The 15,566-nt window shown below is 39.3% G+C and overlaps 1 protein-coding gene across 1 annotated transcript in view; it reads right to left on the bottom strand.

The window, feature by feature from the left end:
- Window positions 1–15,566, bottom strand: part of pclob (piccolo presynaptic cytomatrix protein b) — a 65,915-nt gene that overhangs the window by 33,673 nt on the left and 16,676 nt on the right. The window contains exons 6-13 of the mRNA XM_080303305.1: window positions 14,823–15,443; window positions 13,677–14,654; window positions 12,069–12,980; window positions 10,920–11,762; window positions 10,375–10,771; window positions 9,917–10,023; window positions 8,579–9,802; window positions 6,779–7,756 (exon numbers count right to left, since the gene is read on the bottom strand). Of these exons, the coding sequence (XP_080159431.1) occupies window positions 6,779–7,756; window positions 8,579–9,802; window positions 9,917–10,023; window positions 10,375–10,771; window positions 10,920–11,762; window positions 12,069–12,980; window positions 13,677–14,654; window positions 14,823–15,443 (6,060 nt within the window). The remainder of the gene's footprint in view (window positions 1–6,778; window positions 7,757–8,578; window positions 9,803–9,916; window positions 10,024–10,374; window positions 10,772–10,919; window positions 11,763–12,068; window positions 12,981–13,676; window positions 14,655–14,822; window positions 15,444–15,566) is intronic.

The raw sequence follows: 15,566 nt of genomic DNA, 5'->3' as shown, positions 1-15,566 counted from the left end.
AATAGAATGCTTACCTTGCAAAAAAGCTAATCTCATTTTATAAGGAATGCTATTACTTCAAAATGTACTCCTCTGAAGACATTTCCTATCACATCTAAGCTCCATTAATGGACAGCTAAAGAGGACAAAAGCCATAAGCTGCCAATACATTAAGCACTGTGTCTGTACTAGCAACCTAGCAGACCAAATCACAGCAATGCGCCTGCCTCTGCAGAGTCAGGGAGAGCTGCTCTCATATAGGACAGAGGGGGAGTTTATAACACACACATATCCTGTGAAACACCACAAAGTTTTAATTACTTCATCCATGGTTTAATGTATTAGACCCATACTACTTCTACTGTTTAGTGTATATACATTTAGAATATCATAATTATGCTAATACAGTGGTCATATATGCATAACAATGCCCATGTAATTCATAAACTAGTAACACAGTTACTTTGTTTTTTTCTCTTTCATTTTACTTGTGAAACTGAGCTTTTAAAATACCCCTCTTGTTTGTATATTTTGTCCCACTAAATTGTATAATTATTGCTTGTAACTTTCCAGAACTACCACTGAAGACTGATAGCGTACATCTACTGCAAATAGAGCATGCAAGGAAGTGTTTATATTCAGAAAGTGTAGGCAGCAGTAACACTGCAAGATGAATATGATAAACTGCATGAGCGTGTTTTGTTTCTAACTGAGAAATATTAATTGAAAACAAAATTACAGCCAGTGAGAACATATTAACATAATCTTTGATAAATAACGCCATAAAAAATGGGGAAAAAATGCTAGACTTAGAGGAAAATCTGATACTGATGCATTCAGTTTGCCTGACAGTGAGATGTTTTTGTTCAGTGAGTCGTGATTCAGTCAGGAGGATGATAATCCTATTTGTTACCAACAGTAACAAATAATACCTCATCAGCAGAGTGTATGATGCTGATAATTGTGTTAAACACAAAATGATTTGAGTCTCAGTTTCGTGTGATCTGATGCGAGTTCAGCATCAGTGATGTTTACCTTTGAAGTTGATCAAACACTAATTACCAGGAGGTTCATCTAAAACCCATATTTGCTGAGAACAATTCATCAAGAATACAGAATATGTGCTGAAAAACCTTTTAAGTCTAAAGGTTAGGGTTAGTTCAAGTATTCTAATATAATCCCAACATGTCCTTCCATGCTCCATATTCTTCTCTGTCTTGCTTACAAGATGTAATCACAGGTAAGGTGTAAGATGCTCTTCTTGCCTGTGTATGCTAATCAGCAATTTCATGTCACTACCAAGGCCATTCAGAGGATAAATTAATAATCATAAACTTCTGCTCTTCCTGTTTGTTTGATCATCTTGTAGACCCATTACAATATGGTCTGATGGGAGGCAGCTGATTATCTTTATAACTAATGTATACTAAAATGAATACAATTTTTCCTGTGTATAAACACCTGTGCCATTTGTCATTTTCAAGGAGATGAAATCGCAAGTAGTCATAAGCAATCTTAACTTTAGTTCGAAGATGGATATAAAATCAGATACATTTTACAATCATTGATTACAGGAGATGTTTACAGTTGTAATATTTCTGATATTCTATTAGTCAGCATCAATTTATTAGTTACCCTCTATGGATTGTCTTTAGTAAAGATAACTGCAAACTGAAATTAAAACATATTCACAACACAGAGGTTGTGACAAAGCTACTTGCCGACAATCTAATATGGTTCACGCCATCTTCAGGTAATAGTATTACACTGGTCTGAATCGTATTAATTGATCTTTTTCAACCGAAGTGATGAATGCATGTACTGACAAATTGCAGGAAGAACGTAAACAAAGCAACTCACTTTTGCATTGCGTATTAAATGGTGGACAAGGCAGCTGTGATAAACAAGTACACCCCTCACTGCACCAGTCTAGAACCTGATAAGTCATTTAACCTCCTAATGCAAAATCTGACAGCAAGGCAGAAAAAAAAGAACTTCCGTCAACAAAAAAGACCCTTCACATCCCCCACTAGCGCCAGTCACTGCTTCAGAGTCATGCATCAGAGCCACAGGGCTTGGAAAGTTGCCATCGTTCTTTTGTTTAATTAAATCTATTTTATGAGCAAAGAGCAGGAGCTTATAGCAGAGAGCTGTGGGAGAGACTGCTCCACACGATTAGCCTCTGAGCTGGATTATCAGACCTTGACAATGACAGCAGTAAGGAAAATAGGCTCTTGACACACAGGTATGCTGCATTAAGCTAGATCTGCTGAGCTTATGAAATCATTTCCCTGTTCAAATCACTTAAACAAAAAGACAAATAAATTATATATGTCATTCAAAATGTGAGATGTTAAAATACTTTTACTGTTATTTATGTATGTTAAATAAAAACATTTGCCAGATCTCTTCTGATAACTCTCAATGGATCCTCAGTACTCTTAGGTCGTCGTAGTGTTTGGGATGAAAAGTGACTGGTTCAGCAAAGACACATTAATCAAAATGCTCCAAAGACCAAAAATGTTTTAGTCTTGCATTTTTAGACGAATGAAACAATTTTTTTATATTGTTTTAATAATGAATATTATTTGTCACTTCTTAGACACCTATCATAACTTATCGTGGTGGTGCTGAAATGTATCTTAACATAGCTAGATTCAAGGACTCACTATTTCTCAGCCTTTCTTCTGTGCTTTCCTGCTGATGTGTCGGATCTAGTAAGGCTCTTATTGATTTTCTGGCAAGCACCTTTAGCAAAGGCTGTAGCTTGCTAATATACTTGGCTTCCAGCAGCCCCCACAGAGCAGGGTTTCTCATAAATCACGCACTCTGATAATACAGAATGTTGACCTACTAATCTGTAATAACCACAGTGACTCACTCTAAAGACAATGAAATATGCCCATGCTTTTTCCATTGTGACAACTGGTGCATCAGCAAAGTTTCATTTGATGGCAGAGTGCAGTGGGGATAAAGACTGTTGTGGGACCAGTGGTAAGAGGGTGTTCCAGCATTAGAAGGAAATGTTACAAATTAAAGCTATAAGCTACAAACACAAATAGATGAATAGAATAATATTTTTTAAAGCAATGAATAAATGCAGGCACAGAATTACTGATACAGAAACATCAGTGTTTCCAAATTCCAAATATATTTTCTACGATTCTTGTTTATAGAAAAGAATTAAAGCATTTGAACTAAAGAAGCTCTTAGAAATGATCATGTATTAACATATAACCCCTAATCACTGTCAGTACAGGAGAGAGAACGCATCTTGAGATGATGTGGAATTTACAAGCATTTCATTCATGTTACTTATTATTCATTTCTATATTTATATTTAGATACTTTAAGCATTAATACAATTTTTAATTATTAACTAACTCTGTAAAATGAAGTAATAACAGGTTATGTAAGTACAATTTTGAGTATTTTCTTTGTAACATAGCACCAAGGAGTTAAACTCCCTCTATGTTTTGTAAACCAAGCCTTTCCTGTTCGGTGTTTTCATAGCTACTTTTACAAATTTAGTGAAAGTCCTTCCCTATAATTTGCAAGTCAGAGCAAAAAAAAAAATGCTTACATCTGCTCTCTGTTTCACTGTGTGTTAGTGAATAACATACCAGCTAACACAATAGTAAACAACATCATCAGTTTACCTGCTCTAACATATCATGGCTGCTCACCGAGAGTTGGTGGATGTTTTTTTTCTAATAGTTGGTCTTCTGATTGTCAGTGAAATGCAAAAGAAATGTGAAGGTGCAACTGAGATGCATTTACTTTGCAATGTGACATTCAGTGACTAATTCAATACGCCCACCAGCGATTACTCTCGACACCTGACATAAACCAGAAACAGCCATCACGCCTCCAGAAGTTTAAATTTCCATTTAAGTTCAAATTTAAGTTAAGACCATTTTTTGATGGTTGCCAAGGGTGGCACATGCACTCCAAAGGTGGCCTTCTTTGATAAATGTTGGATCTTGTGACTAATTTCCATTGCTTCAACTTTCATGAATTTAAACTGGGAAATTCTTAAAAAACATTCAACAGACTTGTTGTTGTCACCTCTTTAATGCTGGACCGCATCATTAAGCTTATGCATGTGAGATTTTCATACATGATATTATGCTCACATAGCGGTGACTGTAGCTCAGGTAGAGCAGATTAGCTACTGATTGGAAGGTTGGTGGTTTGATCCTTGGCTTCCCCAGTCTGCATGTCAAATATTCTTGGGCAAGAACCAAGTTGCCCTCTGATGTGTTCATCGGAGTGTGGATGTAGTGTGTGTGTAGATTAGTTTGCACTTGAGTTTAGTTTAGAAGTGCTTGTGTGAATGGGTGAATGAGGCATGTTGTATATAGTGCGTTGAGTACTTTGGGAGAGTAGAAAAGTGCTATATGAGAATCAGACCATTTACCATAATATTGAACTACCCCGCAAAAAATAATAATTTAAAAAACATTAATTAGCCTGCTGACTGATTACTTTTTAACACCATAAAATTGTGAAATCATGCAAAATTAGCTATATATCACACAGCTCTTTCTAGAACGATTAATTTTTTTCTTCCTATTAGCTGAAATGTAGCAACTTAACATAGCAATGTCAAGGTACTCCTCTGTACCTTGACAGTACTGTCTTACCTTGAGGCAACTACTGGGTCTCATAGTAAACCAATTTAAATGGACAGTAATAATGTGGGGCTTTTGTACTGGTAAAGCTGAACAAATATTCTATTTTAAACCAGTGGTAACACAGAAAATAGAGGAATCATCATTCATACTGTCACAGCTGTCACACTCTAAGCTTTAGCTAGCAAAGCACAACACACGTGTGCCCTACTTGTCAGACAACAGTCACTCCCAGGCTTTTGATGGCATCAGCTGAAGCAGAACAGGCAAACGGAAAAAAATGAATAGACTTGCTGATGGCACTCACTTTACCTCCTCTTCTTTCAAACATTACTTTTTGATATTTTAAAAGGGTGCTAAAAAAAACCCAGATAGTAAACTGGTGAACACACCCATTTTGGACAAAGCAGGTCATAGGACAGCAGCAAATATGGCATCCTATCGTGCTATCCAGTCATACTGAAGCTTTTTCTGTTTTCATCACATATTTAGAAAAAACATGTGCATTGTACACCCAAAGCAGCAAACTCTGACTCACATCCCCCCAGCCCCCAGAACACAATCCAAATTCAAGCTCCAGGTTATTACCATTTTGTTGTGTCAACGAAAAAAGTGACAAGTGTCAATTGCATAAATGGCACATGTCATTCTATGTTATCTGTCACTGGGAAAATGAAAGAAAAAAAGATTCAGGTCTGAGTGTGCCAGAACAAATTACAGCATCAACTCTTAAATCCACATCTCAGGAGATTTAAAAAAGCGTTGTGGTATTTGTTCACTTAATTATAGTAAAGTCTAGAATTTCACAAAGAAAGAGTAGACAGCACTGCACATTTCATTCAGCTACATGTTGTATGTGCGTGGGTAAGTCACAAAGCAGGTACACGTGTATATTCATGTCACCAAAACGAAGAGGAAATTGTTGAATTACATGGAGCCACTGCTGCGTGTGAGAGCAGATGGCCTGATAAGAAATGTCTGCTCTTCTAATGTACTGCATTGTTTTGCTGGACTTAATCTGTTTCAACTCTACTTATTGGCATATCACAGGGCTTTGCCATCTCAAATCTCTTATGGGGGATGGAGATTCCCTTGACCCGGGTCTCCTATGGCAGTAGATCCCATCTCGCTAATGCGGTTGCGCAACCGTCAATCACTTTAATACATTTTCAGTGCTCCTGGCCAGCTGAAGCACTCTCCTCATGAGCAGTTATGTAATAACCCTGGCATCTTCCGTGGAGAGAGAACCACAGCAGTTAGAGAGAGTGTAGTTTTGGTATGATTTGTTTTACATTGTAATTATTCCAAACACTAAGACATAATAAACTGAATGGACACAGACAGCTCTTCAAAATCAAAGTCTGAAAATACATATAAATTGAAGTTCTCATCAGATTCTAGCTGCTGTGGCACCTTCATCTAATATTCTACTCCACTTGTATTTTATTTTCTTTGTCAAGAAAATCAAACAACAGAGCAAAATGCTGCCTCGGGTGTGCTCTATTTTCAGAAGGAATAAAAAGCTTTATGACAGTCAGTCTATGTTTTTCCACCCTTTGCAACAGAAAGGAATATTCCTCAGAGTAAAAATGTGCTAAAATATGTTGGTGCAGCCTGAACACTCCAAACCAATATTTAATAGCACAAGAAACACCACATAAACAGAAAGTGTAGTAAGGATACAAACTTACTGTACTGATAAATAGCAGCATTAGGACTACCAAACACTTGTAAAGTCATTAACATGCTCATTAACATGTCTCAGGTGCATTGCCAAAACGTGAGTGTTCTTATATTAGATTTTATGCAACTTTTACATGAAAGCCAACAATGTGCCTGACCAAAACTTTTGTACTGGAACAATTTGTTTTATATAAAATAAGAAGCCACTGAAATAAATTATGTTGAAAAGTGTGCAAATGGAGCAACATGGCCACTTCACTATCACTCTGTGGTGCTCTTACTCATGTTTGGCTCCCCAATGGAAACACTGAATATTAAAATAAGGTGCTTTTGTCACATTAATTCAAAAAGACATGATCATGATAAGGATCACTCCTGCCAGTTGAACACAAGGCATATCAGCTGATGAAAAAAACTCCCTTTTTTCTGTAAATTGTAACTGAAACATTAATATGTGTATTCAAGAGTATTTTTGTACTTACCACTGCTGTATGAGGCATGGGGTTAAATCCACAAAGATTGCAGACAATGTTCTTGCATTCAGTACAGGTGTTGTAATTGGGTGGCTCCTTCGTTCCCACATTGAGTTTGACCTTACAGAGCAGACAGGTAGACAGACTTTCTTTAGGAGCAACCTGAAGCACTTTGTCCTGTGCTAATGGTGTAGCCTTGGCCTGTTGAAGTGGATCAGGTGTCTGTGTTGCCGGTGGTTTACTATCCTTTACTGGGGGCATCTTAGGAGAAACCGGAGGTGTAGGTTTAGGGCTGACACTTGTTGTAGTGGACATCTTCCGTGGAGTAGGTGGTGTAACTTTAGGTTCATCCTGAACTGCCGAGGTTATCAATGTAGATGCAGAACTTAAAATTGATGAACCAAAACCAAACATCTTCCCAGTCACTGACTCAGCAGGCTTTGGAACAGTAGGTTTAGGGGCACCAAAGCCAAAGAAACCACCAGACTCCTGTTTCGCTGGTTGAGCTGGTGGTGGGGCAGGCTTGGGAGATTGGGTCAATGGCTTTGATGGCTGTTGTGGTAGTTTGCCAGCTTCTTGTTTTGCGAAACCTGACTTTACTTCTGGCTTTGTAGGTTGTGAAATCTGTCCTTGTGGGGGTTTTTCCACAAGCTTTGGCTGGCTGGCCACATCCTGAGCATGTCCTTGTGCCTTTTCCTTAGAATCTTGCTGTGCTTTGTCCATCCTTTGGACTGCAGTTGGCACTGGAGCCTCACCTTTGAGAATTTCTTTTCTGGGTTGAACTATTTGAGTAGCCTCTTTTTGGACATCTGCATACTCTGCAGCTTTCTCCTTCTGGACTAATGTCGGTGTGTCCTTCTGTTCAGAGCGAGGAGGTGTAGAAACCTTGCTTGGCATGGGCTGGGGTTTCACCACAGTAGGTTCAATGGCTTCAGATACTCCAAGGGCTCTCTGCATCTGGCAGTTTAAACAAAGCCATTCCTTTACCTGGAACAAGTGTAATGGAAAGCATAAATCACTGTCCAATAAATAAAAAAACAATAACAGTGTTCTGAAATCAGATGAAGGTGCAATGATTTTAAAGCACAAAAAATATCCAATGATATCAAGGTTACTAATGTAACGTGCATATATTCAAAGGGGATTCATTCATACAAACAAATCATGATCATTGAAAAATAAAATGTGTTTAATTTCTCAAACTGTTTTACCAGTGTAATGTAGTTTTTATTTTCTTTTAATGCAATTTTAATAAGGCATAATTATAAAAAAAAAATCAGAGGCGAACTTTTTTTTCAAACAATAGGAACTGTGAGAGCTCCTGTATTGTTTTAAAAGCTTTTCTATAATGCCCAGCTTTGTTACTTTTATTTTTTATATTTTTGACTCAGAGTAGCGTAGCTTTTATCAACTCAATCTGATAATTCTTCTCCAAATGTAAGTTTCAAAAGTTACAGTCTCAAATTGGGGTATGCAACATGTTTTCGATGTCTCTTGAAAAATAAAACATCTATATTTTAACAAATTATTTCTCAAATTTGGTATTCAAATTCTTCCTATAATTTGTGCATTTTACTGGAGATAAATGGCAAAAATTAAGCCAATTCAGGCAATTTATTACAAATAATTTAGATTAAGTCTTTAGATTTAGATTAAATTCAGATTAACATCAGTTAAATATTCATAAAGCTGTTATGGCTGGATTGTTTTGTAAATCAAGTAATACTTGATTTAGTAGGACCCACAATAATTGAGTGACAAAAATATGAAAACTACAAAAAGGGCAACAATAAACAGAAAGTTGCATACCTTTAAATCATCTGGTACTGGATTAAAGCCACACTGATTGCAGACAGTTGTCTTGCATTCTGTGCAAGTGTTGTAGTTAGGAGGATCTGTGGGGCCCACTGTAAGTTTCACCTTACAGAGTGGGCAGACAGACTGATCTGCTTTTGAAGCACCTTGGGTGTCTACTGGCACCTTAGGGGGCTCTGATGGAACTTTGTCCACTTTGGCTTGAACTGTTGAAGGAGTCTTATCCTGCTGTGGTTTCTCTGGTTTCTTCTCCTCTGTTTTCTGGACAGGCGGTGGTTTGGTGTCCTTTGCAGGTAATGTTTTAGGAGAGGCTGGTGGTGTAGTTTTAGGAGTGACACTGGCTGTGGTGGACATTTTACGTGGTGCTGGTGGTGTAGTTTTAGGAGTGACACTGGCTGTGGTGGACATTTTACGTGGCGTTGGTGGTGTAGTTTTAGGAGTGACACTGGCTGTGGTGGACATTTTACGTGGCGTTGGTGGTGTAGTTTTAGGCTCATCTTGAACAGCTGATGTTATTAAATTGGATGCAGAGCTTAAGAACGATGACCCAAAGCCAAACATCTTTCCTGTCACTGACTCAGCGGATTTTGCAGCAGCAGGCTGTGTTTTAGGACTGCCAAAACCAAAAAAGCCTCCTGATTCCTGTTTTGCAGGCTGAACAGGTGATGGAGCAGATTTAGCTGGAGGGGTCGCAGCTTTTGGAGGCTGTTGAAGGGGTGCCTTTCTTGCTTCTTGGTCTGATGGAAGAGCAGACTTAGCTAAAGAAGATGCAGCTTTTGGAGCCTGTTGAGGGGGTGCCTTTTCTGTCTTTGAATCAGGGGGAGCGGCAGGCTGAATTTTTGGAGTTTGTTGCTGGGGTGTGTCTGGCTGTCCCTTGGGAGTCTCTGCAGAAGGCTTTTGCGAAACATCCGTCTTTATGATAGTGGATGAAATCATTTTGTCAGGCAATGAAGCAACTTTTGGAGCAACCTCCTTAGTTAGGTCAATATTGACAGGGGAGACAGTTTCTTTGGCTGCAGGAATGCTAACAAGGTCACCTTTGGGTACATCTGGCTTAGAAACATCTTTCTTAGAAGCTGTCAAGATGTCTGTCTTCTGTGTGCTGGCAGGGACCTCTTTGCTTGGTGAAGGTTGTGGTTTTATCATTGGTAGGCCTGGAGGTTCAGAGGCTCCAAGTGCTCTCTGCATCTGACAGTTGAGACATAGCCATTCCTTTACCTGTATGAAAAACACACATGAGCTCTGTCAATCTGTCTCTCACACAAGCAAATTCAAACCAATACTAGAACTATGTCTAAATAGGCATTCTACACTGATAAAACATTTAATTACCTCTGTTACATTTGGCATAGGACTAAATCCACACTTGTTGCACACAGTGGTCTTGCAGTCAGTGCAGGTGTTGTAGTTTGGAACATTTTTGGAGTCCATGTTGAGTTCTGCTTTACAGAGTGGACAAGTAGAGTGAGCCCCTTTGGGAGCAGCTTCTGGTTTTTCAGACTCTATTGGTGTTTTATCCACTGTTGTCTGCTCTGATAGAGGAGCCTTGACTGGCTGAGGTTGCTTCTTTTCCAGTTGTGGTTTCTGAGCAACAACTTGGTGTGATTCTTTGCTTAGGGGTTGTTTTTCCTGTATTTGATCAGAGGATATAATCAGCTGTTCAGCTGTTTTCTGAAGTGTTTCAACTTTATTGTTTTCCTTTTCTGAATCTTCTTTAGGCAGAGGAAAACTTGGTGTGAGATCACTTTTCTTCATAGCTGAAGTTTCAGCATTAGTGATAACAGGTGCACCTTGGGAAGGCAGTTGTCTTTCTTCGCTTGGAGGTGCAGTGATGGCTTGAACATCCTTGGCAGGCAGTGAACTAACTTTCTCCTCTTTTGCTTCAGCTGAAACAGTAGCTGTGGTGTCTTTTGCAGGTGGAACGATATCTGGAGTTCGATGTACGATATCCATTTTCTCTGCTGGTGCCTCTGGTTTTGGACTTTCTTTCTGCTTTTTCTCTAATACGTCTGTTTTCTGTGTGGGAATAATATCTTTCGTTTTAGTCTCAGAGACATCTTTTTGCTCAGCGGCAGGTGCGGATGCTTTGCTGGGTGATGCCTGAGGTTTCATCAGTGGAGGCTGTACTGATTCAGCTGCTGTGAGGGCTCGTTGCATCTGGCAAGTCAGACACAACCACTCCTTCATCTAAAAGGAAAAGCATATTATTTTGAGTAAGTGTGTCTTTAACAACTAGATTTTTAAAATAAAAGCATAAATCGCCACAGTTAAGAAAACATAACGTATATATTATACATAACATACATTTTAATAACTACATTTTTGGTTTATTTACCTCCGTTTCATTTGGTGTTGGGTTAAATCCACACTGGTTACAGACAGTTTTCTTGCATTCAGTACAGACATTGTAGTTAGGCAGATCCTTAGACCCTATGTTGAGCCCAGCCTTACAAAGTGGACAGGTGGACGGGCCTTGTTTGACGGTGGTTTGGGAGGCTTCACCTGTTTTTGGAGGTTCTGATGGAGCCTTGTCAACTTTGGCTGAGACTAATGGTGGTGTCTGGATCAGCTGGGGTTGTTCAGCCTTGGTTTTCTCCTGGGTAGCAGGGGATTTGATCTCTTTTGCAGGGGATAACTTGGGAGAAACTGGTGGAGTCTTAGGCTGGTCCTGAACAGCTGAGGTAATCAAAGTGGATGCAGAACTGAAAATAGAAGAACCAAAGCCAAACATTTTCCCCGTCACAGACTCTGCCTGCTTTTCAGCATCAGGTTGAGATTTACCACTGCCAAATCCAAGGAAGCCTCCCGATTCTTTTCGTGGTGGTGGAGTGGCAGTACTCAGCTTACGTTCAGGCTGCCTGATTTGGTCTGGTGATTTGTTAGGAGCTGATGTTTTCTGGGGCTTCTGTTGTATTTTCTGAGAAGAAACCGGGGTGGCCTGTTTGTGAACCTCTGGCTTGACTTTAGTCTCAGATGTAGCAGGCTGTGCCGTTACGGATAGTTTCCTCTGAGGTGACTGCTGTGCTGAATACACCTTCTTTTCAGGTTCAGCTGGGCTGGTGACATCTTTCTTTTGGGGTTTTGCAGGTATCTGAGCATTCACTGAAATTACTGATGGAGGCTCTGTTACTCCTAGAGCCCGCTGCATCTGGCAGGTAAGACATAACCACTCCTTTGCCTGAAAGAAAAATTAAATAAAATTAAAAGTTATATACACACACACATACTGTTAGGTGATCTATTTACAAATACTGATTGTTTATTAAACTAGTTATTTTTATTTTAGTTTACTTTTCCAATGCTGTAATACATCTAGTAATACGTAGTATTTTTTCATTATTTAATATTCCTAAATCCTGGATGAATATTCCTTGAAATCCTGAAATCTAGGTCAACAAGAGACATTTCAAAAGTATAAGTCTGCTGATATTAGTTAAATACAAAGTGTCAATAATAACATGTTTTGTTTTCTTCTTAGTCTTACCCCAGTTCCGTCTGGCATAGGGTTAAATCCACACTGGTTGCACACAGTGTTTTTGCATTCAGTGCAGGTATTGTAGTTGGGCAGATCCTTGGAACCAGTGTTAAGTTTGACCTTACAGAGTGGGCAGGTAGACTGATCTGGTTTGACAGCTGCTTGGGAAGCTGCTGCCTTTGGAGATTCTAATGGCACCTGTCTTGATGCTGGTGTTTTGGTCTGCAGGGATGGCTCAGTTAACTTCTGCTGCTCCAGCTTCTGGGAAGCAGGGGGCTTCATCTCTTCTGCTTTTGACTGGATTGATGGTGGACCCTTTATCTGTTCTGGTTGATCAGATTTCGTCTCCTGTTCTGGTTTCTTTACAGTGGAAGATTTGGTTTCCCTTGCAGGAGACATCTTAGGTGAAACTGGTGGAGTAGTTTTTGGCTGGTCCCGAACTGCTGAGGTTATCAAAGTAGATGCAGAACTGAAGATTGAAGAACTAAAGCCTAACATTTTTCCACTCACTGACTCTGCAGACTTTGCAGCTTCAGGTTGAGGCTTAGGACCAGCAAAGCCAAAGAAGCCTCCTGACTCTTGCTGTGTTGCTGCTTTGGCATTAGTTTGCTTACGACCAGGTTGGGTTGCCTGATCTGGGACTTTTTCAGGAGCTGTTTTCGCTTTTTCTTCCGATGTTTTACGTTCAGGTGCTGGGCTAGCCTGTTTCACAGATGCTGTTGATTGTTTTCTTTGTGGGGAGACTGCTTCTGAGGTTTGCTTTTGTACAGCTGTGTCTGGACTGTCCTTTGTTTGAGGAGTAGTCAGTTTGGAAGATTCCTTGGACTGGACTGTAGCAGGTAAAGAAACTTTATTGGGTGACATTTGTGACTTTAGTGATGGAGGTCCAGTAAGCTCAGAAGCTCCTACTGCTCTTTTCATCTGACAATTAAGACACAGCCACTCTTTTACCTAAAATATAATAGACACTTGGTTAAGTGATGCTTTATAACTACAGATTATATCATCAAATGTATACATTATGCATCAAAACAAATTCATCAAATCTCTACTTAAATATAGTTTAATACCACAGATGATACATCTACAAATAAATTACTTTAAAAAGCAACTTTTAATGATTGAATTCAAAAGGCCGGTACCAAAGATTAAAGTCACCTACACAGTATCTGGCCCAAAGTGAAATAGGATTATTATATTACCTCTGCTCTTGAGATAGAGCATTGGATAATGGCTTGAAAAATGTTTTAACTTCTCTTTATAAGACATCATCACTATATCTTTTAATCCTATTAGCCATTTATATTAAATTTTATAAGAATTATCATCTGATTTATTAATTATGACAAAAGGCATATTTTCAGCTCACAGTGGCATTGACTTTTGATAACTAAATTCTGAGTACACTACAGTGTTTGGCTAAAAAAAAATTTAAAAAATCACATGGTGTGTTTGAGATGTTTTCAAGTCTGAGATGCACAGACATGGACACAGATGACCACAAAAACATGCCTGAGACTATAACTGCTGCCAGCATGGTGGTATTTGATTGTTTTGACACTACAGGCAATGTGGAAAACAGACAATATTTTTTAAATCTTGTATTCATGTACTTACCTCTCCTACTGGCATGGGATTAAATCCACATTGGTTGCAGACAATGTTCTTGCACTCAGTGCAGGTGTTATAGTTAGGTGGGTCCTTGGAGCCTATGTTAAGCTCAGCCTTACACAGTGGACAGGTTGTCTGGCCTGCATTAGGAGCCATATGAGACACTTTTGCTACTTGTGGTAGACCTTTATCATCTTTGCTTTGGTGGGATTCTTCTGGTTTCTTCTTTTGTTCTGGCTTCTGAGGAAGAGTTTTAGGCTCCCTTGCCGGTGACATCTTGGGAGAAACTGTTGGTGTACTTTTTGGAGAACTCTTGGTTGCAGCAGACATCTTCGGCGAGACTTGTGCTGGCGCAGACATTTTTCGAGAGCTTGGTGGTGTGGTCCGTGATTCGTCTTGAACTGCAGATGATATCAAAGTGGATGCTGAGCTGAAAATGGAAGATCCAAAGCCAAACATCTTTCCACTGATGGATTCTGTTGTTTTTGAAGTATCAGTTACGATTTTACCACCCAAACCTAGTGGGTTTCCAGACTCCTCTTGTGTGACTGTGGTGACCTTACTCTGTTTTAATCCCGGTTGACTTCCCTGGTCAGTTGGTTTCTCAGGGCCTGATGCAACTGAAATATCAAGAGGCTTTTTCTCACCAGGAGTTGGGCTAGGATGTCCTTCACTTTCGGGTCCTTTAGCCTCCTTAGATGAAGGTGCTACTGCTGTGGACCGTGTCTTCTGAGGAGAGCCTAGTGTGGCTGTGTCCTTCTTTTGAAGTATGCAAGCCCCTGGAGTCTCCATCTTAGGAGCTGCATCTGATTTTATTTCCTTTTTAGTTTCCACTTGATCAGTAACTATTGCTTTATGATGTACAGCAGATGGAGAAATTTTTTTATCTCCATGGAGGTGTTTCACAGGAGGCCCTGTGGGTTCAGCTGCACTAAGAGCTCTCTGCATCTGACAGTTCAGACATAACCATTCTGCATAACCAACCTGCAAAAACAAAGTATATTTTATTAAAATATGAAACATTTAAAATAATATTAACATCTAAATTAATGTTGTAATAACAATTCAATTACAGGTCTATATATGTAATTTATGCCGTGCATTTTATTGAAGTTTTATTAAAGTAAAATGAGTAATTATTGCTTCTCCTACCTCTGACACATTTGGCATTGGATTGAATCCACACTGGTTACACACAGTGTTCTTGCATTCAGTGCATTTGCTGTAGTTTGGCGGTTCCTTTGAGCCAAAGTTGAGTTTCATCTTACAGAGTGGACAGGTAGATTGGCCTGCCTTTGGAAGAGCTGGTGAAGCTGGCTCTTTCTCTACTTTGGCTTGTATCAGGGGAGAGGTCTTGGCTTCTTGAACTTGCACAGCCTTCTTCTCCTGCTCCTGCTTCTGAACAAATGGTGATTCACTCGCCTTTGAGACAGGAAGCTTAGGAGAAACTGGTGGTGTCTTTTTGGATTCATCTTGGACAGCTGAGTTTATTAAAGTCGAAGCCGAACTGAAGATGGAGGTACCAAAGCCAAACATTTTTCCACCCCGTGATTCACCAAGCTTTGTAGAATCTGAGGGAGGTGTGGAACGGCCAAATCCAAAGACAGCTCCAGACTCCTCTTGTGTAGTGGATGTAATACTACTCTTTTTGATTTCAGTTGGATTTCTCTGTTCAGGTGGTTTTTGAGGTCCTGTCTTTTGGCTCTGCGGTGGCTTTTCTGGTTGCTCTGCTGGTTTTTTCATCTGACAGTTGAGACATAACCACACCTTCCCCTATATTAAAGCAAGGAAAAATTAATTAAAATATAGTCAGGGTAGTTTTAATGCAATAGAATATTTTACTATTAAAAGACTGTAATAAGTTCATTGACAAACATTTATATATGTAATATGTAT

The sequence above is a fragment of the Astatotilapia calliptera genome, chromosome 7 (assembly GCF_964374335.1).
Source record: "Astatotilapia calliptera chromosome 7, fAstCal68.1, whole genome shotgun sequence".
Lineage (NCBI taxonomy): Eukaryota > Metazoa > Chordata > Actinopteri > Cichliformes > Cichlidae > Astatotilapia > Astatotilapia calliptera.
Note: the sequence above shows the minus strand (reverse complement) of the source record. Positions and strands in the feature narration are given on the sequence as shown.